Source organism: Suricata suricatta, chromosome 13 (assembly GCF_006229205.1).
Source record: "Suricata suricatta isolate VVHF042 chromosome 13, meerkat_22Aug2017_6uvM2_HiC, whole genome shotgun sequence".
NCBI lineage: Eukaryota > Metazoa > Chordata > Mammalia > Carnivora > Herpestidae > Suricata > Suricata suricatta.
Window position 1 is genome coordinate 3,427,411 of NC_043712.1, and position 19,179 is coordinate 3,446,589.

Consider the following 19,179-nt stretch of genomic DNA (forward strand, 5'->3'; position numbering starts at 1 on the left):
TTTCTTGTGATTTTATAATTAGTATTTTTATTCATTATAGATATAGGACATTCTCATTGTAAAAGAAAAAAAGGAGACATGTATGAAGTTAAAGAGCCCTTTCATTTCCCCCAACCCCTCCCCCATAATAATCATGACCGCCAATTTGTTCTATATCCTTCTAGGTTTACTTCTCTTGTTAAATGTACGCAGGCTTACACGATACACATTGTTCTAGAAACTGTTTTTGACTTAAGGTTGCATCTTAGACTTCCCTCCCATGTCAAAACCTTGTGTCTACCTTATATCTTTCAAAAGCTGCAGAATATGGGTATTTGTTCAGGCTTCCTCTGTTCGTGGATATTTATGTGGTATCCAGTGTTTTTCTATTCTAAGTAATTTAGCAGTGGGATATCTTGCCTGTATATCTTTGTACTTGTTTAGTATTTACTCAGAGGAAATTCCCGAACCCAGATGCTGGGCTTCTGTGGGCTTCAGTTTCCCCCATTTGTGCATTGAGAATACTAGGTTTTATCTTGCAAGATAATATAAGGTCACGTCGGCCAAATATGTAGGACTGTTGGTTGCAGATGGTAGGCACTTGATAAATGATACTTTGGTTTTATTTTATTTATTTTTAATATTTTTTTAAGTTTACTTATTTATTTTGAGAGCGAGAGCATGTGCAGGAGCAGAGAGAGAATCCCAAGCAGGCTTCCACCAGCAGCACAGAGCCCAACGTGGGGCTCGAACTCACAAACTATGAGGTCACACCCTGAGCTGAAGTCAAGAGCCAGATGCTTAGCCGACTGAGCCACCCAGGTGCCTCTGGTTGGTTTTTATTTTAAAGCAGAATGCATTAAATCCAGCTTGGCCACCCAATTCAAGGTAACGTTTAAGATTAGGCCCCAAGGACAGACTTTAGGTATTTTAGTTAACTTACTTTCTGCTGATCTGTTACCTGCCTTCTTCCATCCTTGAAGTGATGACACTCTGGGTGCTCTTCTCCCCCAGAGATCCTGGGGTCCCTGCAGTCTTTTCCTCCTCAAACAGGAGGCTCTGCCGATTTCCTAGACCTCCTTGTGGATTCAACTGCTTGCTTTGTGTGACAGCATGGCATCCAATGTGCAGTCGGAGAGTGGAGGCTGACCGTGACCACCGTGTGCACCTGTGAAGGGGAGCAGGGGTGAGGTCAGCCTCCATCCCTGACACGTGGGCACCCTTCCTATCACATGGTAACCATACTGGCCACAACAGTGTGGGCAGTTTTTACACATCACCCCAAACACTGAGCACATGGGTTAGCGCTGTGCATCTTTGCCACAGACTGCTTTCCACATCCCTCTTGGAGACGAGTACCCGAGGCTTGCCCAGGCCACGTGGGCCTCGGCGCGGAGCGAGCATGTGACTGTGGATGGGGAGTGTGGCCTCTAGTCACTGGTCACTCCCTCCTCACCACTCTGGGTGCCAAAGTGGGAGCAGAAAGATTCTTTCTTAAGCCCCCACAGAGCGATGGCCGGTGGTAGCCACCGTGTGTGTGTGTGTGTGTGTGTGTGTGTGTGTGTGTGTTCATCTCAAGCAAAATCCAGAGGAAGAGAGTAGAGCCATTTCAGAGGACTGGCTGGGTGGCTGGCTACTGAGATCCACCGACCATTGAGGCAGGGCTCTGACCATCTCGAGGGGCTGGAGGATGTATGCCCAGACCTCGTACAGAATCCGGGATTGCTACAGTGAAGGCGGCATCTCCCCGCACTGGACCCCCCACTGCTCAGCTGGGAAATCCTCTGTCAGCCCACAGGACTGGGAAGCATGCTCTTACCTTCTGAGCGCCAGGATAACCTTGCTCCTCTTTCATTTCCTTTTCTCTGTCATTTCCCTCTGAGCACACACCAACCTCTGACAACAGAGCCTTGAATTTGGGTTCAAGTTTGCCACTAACTGCGTTTAACGAAGCCCTGAGTGGCCAGCTTGTGCAGAGGGACACGGTCAGCCAGAGGAAGTTCTTGGCTCACGCCCTCGTCCAGGGAGCAGACCCCACCATCACCCAGGAGGCCCAGAGTCCCCCGGTGCATTCAACCTGGGTGACCCCAGGGGCCCTGCTCCTGGGACCCGGATGCTTCAGACTTCTCTTTACACATCCCTCCCAGAAAGGGGGTCAGGGCCCCCGGGTTGCCACTGTCATGGAGCCAGTGTCCAGAATTGTTAGTCAAACAAAAGCTGGCCACATCCTGAGCCCTTTTAATCACCTAATGGCGGGGACATCCGACGCGGGGGCTCAGGTTCCGAGCCGGGGCCACCACCCGGGCCACAGTAACTACAGCCAAGTTTGGCCCAGCTTCTCCGTATTACAGCCGCGACACGGACGCACACAATTGAAGTATTTGAGAACGATGAAATATGCATGGCTATCAGTGACAGCCCCATAAAGTGCAGCAATTAGCCGCGTAATCCGAGAGAGGGAGCCGGCCCTCGGCAGCCCGTGGCTCCCCATTAGTTAAATGCATTTTGTACGACCTCATCCCATCAAATCAACTAACACTTCCTTTAATTGGTTCATGAATTATACAGCCGTCCCGCATTATAATTTAATCGCCGGTAAACATTCGTAGGGCCCCACTGTAAAGCGTATCGCGCTCATTAATTCGTTAATTTCAGCAGATGGAAGGGGAGATCGGATGCACGGTGGCAGAACAGAGCGCCTTGGGCAATGGAATAAGGAAAAAAAGGTGGGGGGCCGTTTAGGTTTTTTAAGGGCTGTCAGAAACTCAATCTGTGAGCTGTCAGCCGCCCGGACCCGTCGCCCACCCCCTCCACTCCACCGGCTGCGGGAAGTGACTGGCGGATTCATACGGAGGCTTGTCAACCGTCTTTAAACATCAATCCAGTGGGTAAACCGAGCCCAATGTAAATTAATTCTTGTCTTACGGGCCCCCCTTTCTCTGTCCCCATGAATATTTCATGGCGGGCAGCATAAATATTAATTCTAATAGCTCTGCACAGTGGATATTATTTCTGTTTTATGACAAATATTCATAAAATATTCAGGACCCTTTTTTAGAACATTTACACACTTGATTGTGAGTTTTCCCAGTTTCCCGAGGACACTGGAAACATATTGGGGTTCTCTTGACGGACTTCTCCCTGTTAATTAATACCCCTGGCTATCAATATTTCATCGGATTTCGGTTTTTCGAGAAGTAAACACCCCAGAGATCAGAGGGCAGAAGGGGATCGGTTTTCCCCTCGAGTCTGTAAAATGGGACATTTCTGCTCCCAGGAGCCTGCTTCTCTTTGACACTTGGGTGATCTGACAAAGGCTAAGCCCCTGCCTTTTTATCTTGAAAACAATATCTATCTTTCCTGCTCTTGTCTGCTCCCCTCTTACTTTTTAACCGAGAGCTCTGGCAGCAACCCAACTTTACTGTAATGAAATTCTTCGGGAGATGCCACTGCACTATTTATGCAAGGATTTAACATAATTTTGGAGTAATTAAAGTGTGGGTTTAACAAACACGGTGGCGGATTCCTTAGGCAAGGCAGCTGTGATTGGAGATGAAGGAGCTTCTGGAATCCACGTGATTTATCTTTAACCCAGAGAGGCAGCTGCACTCGGCATCCCCATGAGGCACTGAGAGCGGGGAGTCCCAGCACACAGAGGAGGTGGTAGCTTTGGCCCACGGGGGTCTGAGGTGGGGTCTGGCGAGCCTTGAGGCTGGGGTGCACCGGCCCCGACCCCACCACGTGGGGTCTCCTCCTAGATTGCTTCAGGGTTCCCTCTCTGCGCCCCAATTCTCAGCAGAAGCTTGTGTGGTCTAAAACCGCAGGGCACGAAGCCAAGTTACTTGACAAATAGAAAGACACCGGGGCAGGAAGGAGGGTCCTAGAGTGGCCGGACCAGGCAGCCAGACCGGGCACCCAGCCTGCAAGCATCACCTGACCTCTTGGCGGGGGGCGGGGGGCGGGGCTGAGGTCTTCATCCTTCAAATGAGTAGGATCACAGGACCGGGGTCACGTGCCTCTTGAAGGGACTGAATGGGACAACATGCTTAATACGGGTGCCTGGCATGTAGGAAGCATGTGAGTGTTGGCCGTGACCATGATGTCGGTGGTGGTGGTGGCTAATGAGAGCCGAAGCATTAAAGCCGAAGCCACGAAGTGAACCACGTTTAGAGGGAGAGATCTGGGAAGGAAACCCCAGCCGTGGAAGGCATTAAAACAGAAGCTTTTCTGCAGCACCTTGAAGACTAGAGGGGAAAATCCAGAGGGGAGATTCTGACTGTGGGCAGAGAAGGGGCGAGGCTGAGGGGGTCGGGACGTGGTTAGGTCCCTCCTGACCAGGGACACATTTCAACAAGACTTTTTTCCCGGACGGAGCCTGGCTCTGAGAAAGGAAACCTTGAACGCACCTACCCTTCCCCCTGCCCCCTGTCCCCAGGGACCAGTGTGGCGGCACCGGCTTCCCAGGTGGCCCAGGGCGCCAGATCTTCCAAGCCCTGCTCTCTGGTCCTCAAAGCAAATCCCTGCTCCTGGAGAAGCCCCCGGTGAGGGGGGGTGCCCAATGGCAGGTTGGGCCACTAACGAAGGCACAGCAGGAGGCCTCCTTGGCATCTGCCCCATTTCTCGCCTCGAATCCCTTCCAGCTGATCTGTTTGAAGTGGAGAAAAAGGACATTGACTCCAGCTGGCTCTGAACCTGGACTCTGTGCAGCCCAGCCCGACAGCTGCAGCGAAACTGCGTTGGATTCTGCTTTGCTCTGAGCGGTGGGAGGCAGAGACCTACCTTTCCCCTTCCTTCCTCCCGCCCTCCTGCCCTCCCTCGCTTTGCAGATTCACAATGGATTGAGGTGGTTAGCTACACAGACACTGGAGCAGCTACCTGGGTTTGAATCCTGGCTCTGGGTTAGAAAATCAGAGAAGCAGAACCAATAGGATGTGCATTGTATACAGAGAAAAAGATTTGCTATAGGGGATTGGCTTGTGCAGTATAGAGACGGGCAGCTCCCAAAGATCTGCAGGGCGAGGTGGCAAAGGCTGGAAGGCGCAAGGCCCGGGAAGAGCCAGGAGGCTGGACGGCTTTGGTCTGAAGGTGTCTGAGGTCGGGTCTGTCGGGCCCCGAGGATGAGGACCCATTACTGATGTGGGCCCCACCCCCACCTCGTTAGATCTGAAGACAGGAAGAAGCCGTTATCCACCCCACGCCCCACTTGAAGCCATTAGAGAGGAGGAATTCTCCCTGAACAAAAAGTCAACCTTTTTGTTCTATTCAGGCCTTCTTCATCTGACTGGGTGTGGCCCACCCGCGGCAGGGAAGGCAGTCTGCTCCCTCCTTTCACCGAAGTACCTGTTCATCTCCACTGCGCTCCCACTGCAACGCCCAGAAAAGTGTTTGGCCCGACGTCTGGGGCCCTGTAGCCCGTTCAACTTGACCCACAAAATTAACCATCACAAGCCATTTCCCAGCTGGCGAATTTTGGCAGGTTTCTCGACTTCCGTGCCCCTCAGTTTTCTCAGCTGCTGTCACGGAGGTGACATTCCCCCCTGTACGGCCGTGACGAGGAGCGGACCGGAGCTGTGTCGGGCCTTGGAAGGTGCCGGCAGGGAAGTCCACGCGGCCGTCCTGCTGCTACCGCACACCCAGCGCCTGGTACGGGTTCTCGTGTTTAATCCTTGAAACACGTTCGTGAGGTCCTGTTTCTTTGTGATCCTCCTAAACGGGGCCGTGGAGGGCAAAATGGCTGGTGCGGCAGAGACCTGAAGGTGACGCCCGAATCTGAGCCCGTGTGTTCTGATCACAGAGCCTGTGTCTTGGCCTCTCTCCTCTCTGGGGAGCTGACGGTCTGGGGGGCGGGGGGCTTGTGCGGGAACGGGAAGCTGCGGTTCATTCAAAGGGGACTGAAAACCTAAGGCTCCTGCTACCTCCCAGGGCATAGGTCACCGGGTCACCGGGTCACCGGTTGGGGTCTCTAGGAAGCAAACACTGAGACGGAGACAGGAGCCAGGAGCGTCACAAGCTTGAGGAGGGACTAACGACCGAAGCAGGAAAAGCAGCCGAAGCGGGATGGGGCAGGTGCAGCCACGGGGCGGGGCTGGGAGGCAGCTCCCGCCTGGACTCCCCGGCCCCGCAGGGAGCCTCAGAGCGAGGCTCACCCACGGAGGAGGCTGCCACCTCACACCGGTCAGAGTGGCTGAAATGAACAAATCAAGAGACTATAGATGCTGGCGAGGATGTGGAGAGACGGGCACCCTCCTGCACTGTTGGTGGGAATGTAAACTCGTGCAGCTGCTCTGGAAAACAGTGTGGAGGCTCCTCAAAATATTAACAACAGAACTCCCCTATGACCCAGCAATAGCACTGCTAGGGATTTACCCAAAGGATACAGAAGTGCTGATGCACAGGGACACATGTACCCTGATGTTCATAGCAGCACTTTCAACAATAGCCAAATCATGGAAAGAGCCTAAATGTCCCTCACCTGATGAATGGATCAAGAAGATGTGGTTTATATATACACAGTGGAGTACTACATGGCAATGAGAAAAAAGTGAAATCTGGCCATTTGCAGCAAAGTGGATGGACCTCGAGGGTGTCATGCTAAGCGAAATAAGTCAGGCAGAGAAGGACAGATACCATATGTTTGCACTCCTAGCGAGGACAGCCAGCGCGGGGACCGCTGTGTGCCCGTCACAGGCCAGGGGCTGTCCCCGCAGTGTGTGACCTTGCTCGAAAGCTTGGGTTAAAAACGTCCACCGGCCGGTGAAGGGATAAGCCCCGTGGGGGTCTGTCCATACAGTGGACCGCCACTTGGCCGTGAGGGGGCGCAGAGATCAGTCGCGGGCTCGGTGCGGGTGAATGTCGTGAAGGCTGGGCTGCGAGAAGGTGCCCAGCCGAGGCCCGCCTCGGTGTTCTATGTCGTTATTATGCACCAAGTGCTTTATATTGATTGTCGTGTTGAATCCTGAAAATAACCTTGTGGGGTTACTCCTTTTATTTCCCCCTCTATTCTCCTAACTGGAGACCTGGAAGGCTGCATCCTGAGTGGCCGTATTTCTATGAAATGCCCAGAACAGGCCAATCCGTAGACAGTACGGCAGTGGCGGCTGGGGGCTGGGGGTGGGGGCAGCGGGAGGGGCGGCCCGTGGGCGGAGGGTTTCTTCTGCAGGGGGTGACAAGGTCCCAAACTTAGATCGCGTTGATGGTTGCCCAACTCTGTGCCTACAGTAAAAATCATGACAAGGCAGACTTTTAAGGGGTGAATCATATCTGAGTAAATAGGTCAAAAACACTGACACAGGGCTCAGGTCCCCGAAGATATTTATAGCTGGAGGTTCCCAGCTGCCCACTCCCCTTCCAGCTGAGGCACACATTCTTTCTTAAAGGGGAACCTGGGGCGCCTGGGGGGCTCACTCGGTTGAGCGTGTGACTCTAGATTTCAGCTCAGGTCATGATCTCGAGGTTCTTGAGTTTGAGCCCGTGTCGGGCTCTCCACCCTGGCAGTGTGGAGGCTGCTTGGGATTCTCCCTCTCTCTCTCTCTCAAAGAAAATAACCTTTAAAAAAAAGGCAGGGGGGATCTAACAGAGCGCCTGCACGTAGCCATACCATGCGGCGCTGACAAAACCTTTGCCAGCTCACACGTTCCTTCGGGACGGCTGCTAACCAGTGGACCTGGGACGTGTCCACACTGGCAGACTTCAGTGTGGATCAGTGTGGACCCATGCTCCTACCGTCAGAGGGGCCCTGAGCCGGCAGGTTGTTGTTGGAGCCACAAGTGCTCTGGGTGCACGCTGGAAGGTGTGGGCTCGGCCGGTGCCCGAGGAAGACCAGGATTTTCCGGGAACAAACAGGTGCATCGCGTCATGATCAACCAGATCTCCTCAAACACGGACCCGGAGCCAAAGGGTGGCCAGGGGAGAAGGGAGTCCTGGGTGTGGACCAGGAGAACCCTTGTGGACCCGTGTGGCCCCACCACCCAGAACCGATGGCTGGCTGGGTGAGTGTGGGTACCGGTGACGTGGGTGAGTGAGGGGGGACAAGGTTGGACACAGGCCCTGCCTGTGGCGGGAAAGACCCTGCCAGGAATCAGAGTGCTCCTGCATCCCCGTGTCCCCAGGCGCGAGCCACCCGCCGGTCCGGAAGCCGCGGTGGCCTGGCATGGCCCTGTCACGTCGCTCCCGCCAGCTTGCCGCCTGCCTACTGTCCTTCCTGCCTTAAGCTCATTCGCCTTTCTCTTTGGGAAAAGTTTGCAGAACTTTCTGGCTTCCAGTGATTTGCATTTCATGATTGTCTAGGGAGCATCCGGGTGGCAGTGTGCAAAGGAATTCCTCTCTTTCTTCCCGTGGTGAGGGAGGCAGAAATTTTAAGGCGACTTTAAAATGGAGACCGATTATGCAGGCATGTGACCCCTGGGTCATTCGCCTCAAACCAGCCGGCTGCATTTTGTGTGTGCCTGGCTAGCTGCCAGGGGGGCTCGCTAATTCACCAGGTAATGACAGTCCTGCAGAATGTTCCTCTTGCCCCTGGAGAGATTTCAGACACAGCCAGGGTGGATTTACCATGATCAATTATGCACACTTTTCAACAAGAAATGGCCAGCGGGAGCCTCTGGTTTTAAGGAGGGGGTAGTGGTGAGCGAGCCCCCGCAGCAGGTGCTTGAGGGTGGGAGGGAGGATGCTCAGGGGTTGGAAGAGGGGGAGATGCCTCGCCTTTCGTTTTCAAATTGGACACATGTCAGAGTAAAAAATACACACAGTAAAAATTTTCCAAGCTGACCAGGGCCTTCTCCAGACTCTGGGGAGGCCTCGTGTCCAGCCCCAGGGTCTCCTGGGCACGGTGTCTCCGGACAGCCTTGGAGGGAGGCTGCCACCCGCGCCAGTGGTCCAGGACCTGCTTTGAGGACCAGGGGGCGGGCCCCAGGGGGCGGGTCCCCGTGAGGGGGCGTTTCCCTGTCAGGTTTCCCCTAGCTTCAAGGTCAACAACACCCATCCTTTCACTGCGTGTTCTTCCGGCCCTTACCCCACACGTCCTGCACAAAGAATGCGGACAGGGCAACCCGGGCGCCCGTCCTCAGCGGCTCAGGCTGGTGTGTTCAGAAGTCTGGGTCCTTCTGCAGGTGACCCTGTTTTCTTTTTTAAAATAACTTGATAGTCTGTGCATCATTCGATCGCACCTTCTATCCAGCCCCCGGTGCGGGTGTCTCTAGACACGCTTGCCCCCTCTCTCTCTGCCCTCGGACCAGAAGGCGGTCTCGTCCTGACAGGTCTGTAAAAAATGGTGGCTCCTGCTCTGTGCAGCACAAGCGCCCCGAGGGGTGCCGTCAAATGACTGCTCAGCAGCAGTTGCCGGGTCGCATGAGCTCTCCGGGGTGTCAGGTGCGCGCACTCTAGGTACGCACGAGCAGATCAGCAGATCGGGGCGCATCCGACTCTCGGTTTCAGCTCAGGTCTTGATCTCACACTTCGTGAAGCCCGGTACCGTTATTGCAGAGCCTGCTTGGGGGGTTCTCTCTCCCTCTCTCTCTCTGCCCCTCCCCTGGCTCGCACATGCGCACACAGGCACACACGCTCCCTCTTTCTCTCAAAGTAAATAAATAAACATTAAAAAAAAAAAAAAGATGAGCCCATCATCCAAGTGTTAATCCGTGGTGTCACTCTGCATTTTCTCCTTGGTTCTCTGCATCGTGGTGGCCATCGAAAAGTTCCTTTTTAGAGTTGACCCCTGATTATACGGAAGCCCAAGGGTTGCTGCAGCAGACACACAAGGTGAGTTCTGGGTGTGTCCCAGCCCCAGAAAGAGGCTTCAAATGTCAGAGGCCGGGTCTTCACTTCAAGCTGGGGTAGCGCCATCGCCTTCCAGCCGGCTCGGCACAGCCTTCCAGGCTCCGAACAAATTGCGGAAGGAGACGTAATTTGACCTTTTTTCAGGAAACTGTTTTCCTAGATCAGACTATCCCAATTTCAATATCAAATTTGGAAATACTAGGTAGTTAGGGATCTATTTGCGTGTCTTTCCTGTCATTTGTTGTGCACAGAATTCATGTTTTTACGTATTCTGGATACAAATCCTTTACGGAGGGTACATTTGTCAAATACGTTCTCCTGACCTGTGGTGTAGCTGTCATTTTCTTAATGTCTTCTGAAGTGCAGAAATTTTTAATGAAGTATAACATCAGTTTGTTTTCATCTGTGGGTCCCAGTTTTTTGTATTCTATTGAGAAATCTTTAGCACAAGGTCACAAAGATCTTCTCCTAGAAGTTTAGTAGCATTCGGTTTTTGTAGCATTTAGGTTTTAGCATTTAGGTTTATGGTCTCTTTTGATTTAAATTTCGTGTATGGTACGAGGTCTGGGTCAAGATTATTACTAGCATTATTTGCATTTGGACGTCTAATTGTGCCAGCACCACGGAGTGAAAAGCCATCTTTATCCGTTGAACTGTGTTGGTGCCTTTGCTGAAAAGTAATTAGCCGTATCTGTGTGAGTCTATTATTACTGGTCTCCAAACTGTTCCTTTGATGTGTGTGTCTTTCGCTAACACTCATGCTGTGCTGACGACTGTAGCTTTGTTAGTGAGCCTTGAAATCAATTTGTTCTCATTCAACATTGCTGTAGTGATTCCAATTCTCTTCCAGAAACACTCCCCATATAAACTTGAGAATCATGTAGAATCGTCAAAAACCTTTGTTGGAATTTTGGGTGGAATTGCATCAAATGGTGAGGGGAGGATTGACACTTCAACATTATTGAGTCTCAGAGTCCATGAACATGGTATAGCTCTCCCATTTCATTAAGTCGGATTTCTTTCATCAGTGCTTTGTAGTGTTCAGCACATAAATATTATTTTGCTATTTTTATATCTAAGGATTTCATTTTTATACTATTGTAAATGGTACTTTAACATTTCAATTTCCAATTGTTTGTTGCTAGTATCTTGAAAATCAATTTATTTTTTGTACATTGATTTTGTATCCTGCAAATTCACTAAATTTACTTATTATAGTGACCTTTTCAAAGATTCTTCAGTACTTCTATTTAGGTGATTATGTCATCTACAAATAGAGATGATTTACTTCTTCTCTTTCAATTTGTATGTACACTATTCCCTTTTCTTGTCATGTGGCATTATCCAGGACTTCTGGTATAAAGTTGAATAGGAGTGGAGAAAATGGACAATCTTACCTTGTTCTCAGTCTTAGGGAAAAGCATTCAGTCTTCCACCATTAAATATGATGTTAGCTATAGTTTTTTTGTAAATACCATGTAGTGAATTGGGGAAGTTACCTTCTATTTCTAGTTTGCTTAGAGTATTTATCATGAATTGATGTAAAATCATATTAAATGCTTTTCTGCATCTGTTAAGAGGATTATATAGTTTTCCCTCCTTTAATCTAATATAGTAGGGTGAACTACATTGATTGGTTTTTGAATGTTGAATGAGACCTTTCTTTCCCAGGCAAAACCCCACTTAGTTATAATGTGTCACTTTTTTCCTGTATTGCTGGATTCAGTTTGTTAACATTTTATTGAGTATTTTTGCTTCTATACTCACAAGGGATCTAGGTCTGCAGGTTTCTTACAATGTCTTTGGTTTTTGGTATCAGGGAGAGGCTGCCTAATAAAATAAACTCTATTCTCTCTTCCTCTATTTTCTGAATGTTTGTATAGCATCAGCATCATAGCTAGTTTAGAATTAGGACTATGCTATGGTTCATATTCTCTGGTCTGTCCATTTCTTTGCATGTGTGTATTCAGAATCTCATTAAATCATAAGTGTATTCAAGGCCAGAGAACTGCCCCTCACCCTGCCCTCACCATCACATCTATTAACTACACCACTGTGCTTATGTCTTATTAAGATAAGATATACGTAACATGAAATTTACTATTTTAGCCATTTTTAAGTATACACTTCAGTAGCGGTAAGTACCTTCACAGTGTTGTGTGACTTCACCACTCTCCATCTCCTGAACTTCTTTCATCTTCCTCAACTGAAGCTGTTGAACCCTGACTCCCCACCCCTCTTCCCATCCCTGACTCCCACCAGGTTACTCTCCATCTCTATGAACTGGAAGACTCTAGCTACCTCACAGAAGAGGGATCACACAGTATTCATTCTTCTGTGTCTGACTTATTTCACCGAGTGTCACGTCTTCAGAGTTCATCTGTGTTATGGCAGGTGTCAGGATTTCATTCCCTTCTAAGGCTGAACAATTTTCTATTGTGTGTAGCCCACATTCTCTGTCTTTATCTACTCATCCATCAATGGACATCTGGGCCACACATCTTTCGGCTACTGTGAATAATGCTGCTATGAACTTGGGTTTGCAGATATCTGTTCCAATGTCCGCTTTCCCTCATTTTGGATATATACTCAGTGGAATAGCGCATCATATGGTATTATGTTTACTTTTTCTTTTTAATGTTTTATTTATTTTTGAGAGAGAAAGAGTGTGAGCAGGGGAGGGGTGGAGAGAGGCAGAATACAAAGACAGGCTCCAGGCTCTGAGCTAGCGGTCAGCACAGAGCCTGACGCAGGGCTCGAACCCCCGAGCTGCAATATCATGACCTGAGCCGAAGTCGGACGCTTAACAACTGAGCCCCCGAGGCGCCGTGGGTTTAGTTTTTCAAGGAACCGCCCAGCAGATGCATCATGTAACCTTCCTGCAAGCAATGCACCAGGGCTCCACTTTCTCCATATCCTCGCCAACACTTGTTATTTAAGGGTTGTTGTTTTTTTCTTATGATAGCTAATGAGTGTGAAGTGATATCTCATGGTAATTATACCATAGTGATTTGTGAAGAGTTTTGCCCCTAGTGAAGGGCTCTGATCCAATCTGCTTAGTGGAGGCTTATTGCCACCAAGGCAGGGCCCCGCCTCTGGGCAGCACTGGACGCCATATTTATTTAAAGTCAGTTATTGGATGTCGTATCTCTCAATTGACCACATGTACCCATGGGTCCAGAGGAAGTGCCATGCTTCAGCTTCCAGTGAATTTAGCTTTGGGGCACACGGCAGACGTCAAGTTCTTGGAGAAAGAAAGCTTTCTTTGCTCCCCAAACATGGCCCCAGGCAGCGGGGCCAGAGGAGGCACCACGAGTGTGAGTCAAGAGGTCCCAGCTGCCCTTGGGTATCTGACACCAGTGCCTCTGGTGACAGAGTACGAGGCCTCGCCTCTCTGGGACTCAGTTTCCCCATCTCATCTTGGGGAGCTTTAAAAAATCTCCATTCCCAGGCCTCACCTTGGGCCAATTATAGCTAAACCTCAGGGCTGGGGCGCAGGCCTCGCCCTCCCCAAAGCCCCTTCGATGGTTCCAGGGTGTGGCCAAGGGCGAGACCTGGGATTAGAACGGCAGTCCCCACACCTCCTGAGCGTGTGAGTCGCCGGAGCTGCTGACTTACAAATACCCCTGTCCCAGCTCCTCTGCTGCCCCTGAAGGGGCTCCCCAGAGTCTGCGTCTCAGACAAGTTCCCCCCCCCCCCCCGGTGATTCTCAACATCAGACAAATTTTGGAAATGCGGGATCGGAGCACGGCCTCTTCAAGCTTGTGCACACAAGTCACTGTGGGTCCTATTAGGCTCCAATTCCGTGGGAAGGCAGGCAGTGGTGCCCAGTGCCCCGGAGGTGCCCGTGCTGAGTAGCGGGCGGAGTAAGAGGCCTCCCAGGGGCCCCCACCAGCCTGGAGCTCTGCAGACCTCCACGATCCCCGAGGTAGGTATGGCCCCCAGCCCCGGGGAGGGCTAGCACCCCCATCCGCTTCTGCCCGCCCGGCTTTGGGTACTCTCGGCCGCCTCTGCGTGGCTCCAGGAGCCTGGCTAATCAGAAGCTTCCAGCGTGGAAACACAGCTCCTTCTCCGGCGAGGCTGTTCCCAGCAACATGTTTCAAGTACCAATTTGGTGTCCTTGTGCTTCTGATCCTGCCAGCCTTTCAGAAGTCATTCCCTTGAATGACGACAAGCAGTCTTGATACGCTGGGTTAAAAATCTTTCAATTGGGGCTTGTTTGTTTATGAAGCAACATCAATTATCAGGGATTTCCAAGCGGGCTCCCCTTCTACTGGCGTCGGCATCCAGAGCGGCACCGTCAGCCGCCAGCGCGGTGACAGCCACATTTCGGTGTTGCTGTTGGGCCTCCCGAGTCTCGGGGGTGGGAGGGGGGCCCTGCGTGTTTGGAGCGTAAGGGATAAAAGCGCATTGAAACACCGGTGCTCCCGTGTGCAGACGCTCCCCGGTCTCGCACATTTTATTTGGTGCCTGTTATTCTGCTGCATGTCGTGAATGGAGATCATTATCAAGAACCAGCGTGGGGAAGAGGTGGGTTTTCGAGGCTCCTGGCCCCTCCCCCACCAGGCTGCAGGGGGATCCACTGCGAGCTCTCTGTGGAGGAGCCACAGCTGGAATCAGGCACCTGCGAGGGGCTTCTTGGCAGTCTGGGAGGAGTGAGGGAGAGGGAAGAAAGGCGGTGGGAGAGCTTGCCTTGAAGGAGAGAGAGCATTTGGTTCGGGGACTCACGTTTTTTTTAATGTTTTTATTTTTATCTTTTTAAAATGTTTATGCATTTTTGAGAGAGAGGCAGAGCATTAGCAGAGGAGGGGCAGAAGGAGAGGGAGACAGAATCTGAAGCAGGCTGCAGGCTCTGAGCTGACAGCACAGAGCCCGATACGGGGCTCAAACCCATGAACCGTGAGACCTGAGCTAAAGTCAGAAGCTCAACCCACTGAGCCACACAGGCACCCCATTTATTTTTATTTTTAAGAGAGAGAGAGACAGTACGAGCAGGGGAGGGTCAGAGAGAGAGGGAGACACAGAATCCGAAGACAGGCTCCAGGCTCTGAGCTAGCTGTCAGCACAGAGCCTGACGCGGGGCTCGAACCCACGAACGTGAGATCTGACCTGAGCGAAGTCCGACACTTAACTGACTGAGCCCCCCAGGTGCCCCATATTTTATTTTTAACACATTTGGCAGAAGCCAGGGGCACCAGAGAGACTCAGGAGTATCAGGTTGCAGGAATCCAAGGTTAAACCAGCTGAAGCAAAGGAAGAGATTTGTGTATTCGTGTCAGGGAAATATTGAGGGGTGAGTCAGCTTCAGGCACAGCTTGATTCAGGATCCCAAACAGTGTCTCTGCCGTCTGTTCCCCCCATCTCTCGGGGCAGACTTCATTCTCAGGTGGGCTTTCTCGGGGTGCAGGCTCCAGCTCCAGGCAACCCTCAGGCCCATTCTAGCAGGCCATGGTGCAGCCTCTCACTGGCCTGGCTTGGATCAGCTTTGCATCCTGGTCCAACTGGTCTGGGCACGAGGAGCCTGCACTCGGACTGGCCACACCCGGGCCCCGCAGCCCCGGGTGAGTTCACTTCAAACAAGCCACAGGGGTGAGAGAGGATCAGGGTGGCTCACCAGGGGGGAATCGGGGCAATCAGCAGACATCTGTAAGCCCAGGGAAGCAGCGAGCACGTAGACCGAGGAGCATGCAGAACAGCCCCGCGGTGCCCCTTCCTCAGTCGGCCACAGACTTATTTCAGTGAAACAGGAGGCTTGGGCTCAGATCGAAGTGATTCATAATGATTAAAAAAATTTTTTTAATGTTTATTTATTTTTGAGAGAGAGAGAGAGAGAGACTGAGCACAAGCAGGGGAGGGGCAGAGAGAGGGGGAGACAGACTTGGAAGCAGCTCCACGCTCCGAACTGTCAGCACAAAGCCCGACGCGGGCTTGAACCCATGAACCGCGAGATTGTGACCTGGGCAGAAGTCAGACACTTAACCGACCGAGCCACCCAGGCACCCCGAAAGTGACTCATAACCATTTTTAAGAATTCGTACCTCTTGTATAAAGATCTCCCCCAACTCGACACCAAAAAAAAAACCCCAAATAATCTGATCGATTAATTAATAAAGAGAGGACCTGAATAGACATTTTTATGGAGAACATTCCCAGATGGCCAACAGACACATGACCAGATGCCCCCCAGGCGCCCCGTCAACAGCTTGTGTCTAATTCCTGGGGATCACGGGACCTGCAGGGGGCTCGGTTCAGAACCCCTGGCCCAGGTGCTCTCCCCACCAGCAGAGTCCAGTGTCAGGGGAGTTCTGGGCTCCCTCAGACACCTGCTGAACCAGAGTGAAGGCCTTCTTTGTTCTTGAACTTGGAAGAGACAGAGTAACTGTCCCGAAGAGACTCCACCCCAAGAGTGAAGGCAGGAAATTTCATTTACGTGCATTTTCTTACACTCAGAGCTGCTTCTCACCTGGGTTTACATACTTGGAAGTGAAATGGACATGACTTCAGTGCACCGGGAGTGCGTGTTGTCACCAGCGTCCTTGTCACTGATGTCCCAGAGGAAGTGCACACATTGGTCATTGAACCCAGATGTCAGGGATGGTGACCCCATTGGATCCCGTGTCTCAGCTCCACACAGTGGGCGGGTCAACTCGGGACCTTACCGTGATGCCTGGCACACAACAGATGGCCAATAAATGCATGTAGGAATTAGAGGATAAGGGATTGAGCCATGGAATATTCCAGAAGTTTATTTTTTTTAAATAAACCAGGATGGTTTCACATCAGAAGATGGCCTGGAGGTACCTGAGGGCAGGTGCTGTGAACACTTGGCCCTTCGCCTCTGTCCCATCTGCCAACCCTGGCGCCATGGCCACTGGGACTGGATGATTCTTTGTGGTGGGGCAGCCCTCATCAGAGAATGCTGAGTTAGTAGCACCCCCTCCCCCGTTGTGACAACCACACGTGGCCCATATACTGCCAAACGTCTTTTCGGGGCAAAATCACCCCAGATGGAGAACCCCTGACCTCAGGTTTTCTGTAAAGAAGGGGTCCCCTTGCAGGAAGCGGGGACTCGGTCATCCACAGGGATTTCAGACCCGGGTTATCAGAAGTGGGCTCCTTTTCTTTCCTGCTTGGCTCTGACCTCGGCTGTTGACTTTCGAAGGCCGGGCTCCCTCGGGTCCCGGGTTCCTTTGTGAAAGAGGCTGTGAGGAAGCTGAGCTCCCTCCACCGGGAGGGCACGGGCGGCCAGGGGGCCCGTGGTCATAGAGATGAGGCTGTGGCACCTGCCGCCACACGGAGCACCGAGGGCGCACAAACCCTGCGCTAAGCTCCGCACTCGCTTCCTATCAACAGATCGTCAGCACCAGGGGGCGATCATTAGCTCCATTTTGCAGCTGAGCAAATGGAGTCTGAAAGAGGACATGGGAGTGGCCCAAGGGTCACACAAAAAAGCCCATGGTGGAGGCGGACTGTGACCCAGGCTTCCGTGCCAGGAGGCCTGCGCCTCTCCCTGGTGACGCCGGAGAGCCTGGTACCCGGAGCCCCTGAGAGATGGCTCCTGGGGCCCCGCTCGCTCACGGGGAAGGTGCCGGAAGGCCAGCCAGAGGGGCCCCTCCCCAGCTGGCTGTGCTGTCTCTCCCCACAGGGTGTTTTTCCTGAACGTGCCATTAGATTCTATCATTGAGCGGCTGACCCTGAGAAGAACGGATCCCATCACAGGAGAAAGGTTTGTGCCGGGCTCCCGGCGGGGGCTGGTCCTCCGAGGGCTCCAGGGCTCCAGCCCAGCCCAGGCCCCAGCAGGACGGGTCTGGGGCTGACGCTGACAGAAGACTCTAGAAAGAGGGTTCATCCAGTCAGTTCCTCTGGGTAGTGTCTGTGGGCCCTCTGCCTGGGAGGGAGGCCAGGAAACAAACGTTGGAGTCAGAGTCTGGGCAGGTGTCCCCAGGACACTTCGGAAGGCCCCTTCTGCGCACAGCACACTGCAGGCGTGACTGCTGCACACACGTCCCCTGAAGCTTATTCCTCGGTCCTACCAAGTACAATCACTGTGTTCGCACTGAAACGCAGTTGGAAGTTCCCACAATCACAAAGAGCTGGAAACTTCCATCCTCTCTGGCACCCAAGCCACGTGTCTTAGTGCCCAGGGCCAGGTTTCTGGGCAGGGGCTCCGGAGTGGAGGGGGGAGGGGCAGGAAAGAAAGACCGGGATTTTCCTAAACTGTAGGCTGATTTCCCATCCTTGGTGCCGAGGGACAGTCTCACCGACCCAAGGCAAGTACAGTGGCCTTCATGTGGCCCTGGCCCTGGGGTCCCTCCCGGCAGCGACTGGCCCGTCCTGCCACCTGCACACACATTTGTTGTTCCAATGTCCCTCTCCCTCACTTGACTTCGAGCCCTGCGTGCGCAGAATTGTCTCGCTGGCCCTCCATGCCGGTAGCAGACACAATGCCAGACAAGCAGGGAAGAAGGAAAAGGAAGAAAGGAGGGGAGGGAAGAAGAAAGGAAGGAAGGAAGGAAGGGAAAGGAAGGGAAAGGAAAGGGATTTGGGATGTACCATATTCTGTCCGTCCGGTGGTCACTGGCCTCCATCCTCACCCTAGGAGCAGGGACCACGCTTTGGGTGCCCCAGGGGGGTGCACACAGCTGGGGTACAATAAATGTTTGGTGGTGGTGGTGACCGACTGGGTGGCAGTGGGACAGAAGGCCCCTTCTCCCCTGCCCTCTGGGCCAGGCACAGGTCACCCACGTGCCCTCCTCTGTCGCAGGTACCACCTCATGTACAAGCCCCCCCCAACCATGGAGATCCAGGCCCGCCTCCTGCAGCACCCGAAGGACACGGAAGAGCAGGTCAAGCTCAAAATGGACCTGTTCTACAGGAACTCCTCAGACCTAGAGCAGTTCTACAGGACGGCCATCACCCTCAATGGGGACCAGGACCCATACACGGTCTTTGAGTACATAGAGAGTGGGATTATTAATCCCCTGCCCAAGAAAGTCCTCTGATGGGTTCCGAGCAAGGGTCAGTCCCCCCCCCCCCGCAGGGAGACAAAGTCAGCCACCACCCCAACCTCCTAGAACCACAGCCAAGCCAATAAAGAGTGCTGGGCACAGTCTCGTGTGTCCTAGAGAGGATGCTGGAAGGTGGCCTTGTTTCCGGGTCTGGGGACACGGGGCGGACAAAGCCCAGAGAGGCAGCGGAGCGCAGCAGGGCTCCGGGACCCACAGGCTGCACACCCTTGGACGAGGCACCATACCCTCAGAGCGTCACTTCCAACCAAAGCAGGGGTAATGACAGTCCTGCTGGTAGGGCACCGGGAAAGCCCTCAGCCATGTGCTTGGCACCTGGCAAGCTCTCGAGAGATGCAGTTTTATTTTTTATAAATTTTTTTAAATGTTTTTTATTTATTTTTGATACAGAGAGAGACAG

General features: G+C 52.4%; 1 protein-coding gene across 1 annotated transcript in view; it reads left to right on the forward strand.

The window, feature by feature from the left end:
- Positions 1–18,892, forward strand: part of AK8 (adenylate kinase 8) — a 118,863-nt gene extending 99,971 nt beyond the window's left edge. The window contains exons 15-16 of the mRNA XM_029921050.1: positions 17,399–17,479; positions 18,518–18,892. Coding sequence (XP_029776910.1) covers positions 17,399–17,479; positions 18,518–18,755 — 319 coding nt within the window. The 3' untranslated portion in view covers positions 18,756–18,892. The remainder of the gene's footprint in view (positions 1–17,398; positions 17,480–18,517) is intronic.
- The last annotated feature ends 287 nt before the right edge of the window (positions 18,893–19,179 follow it).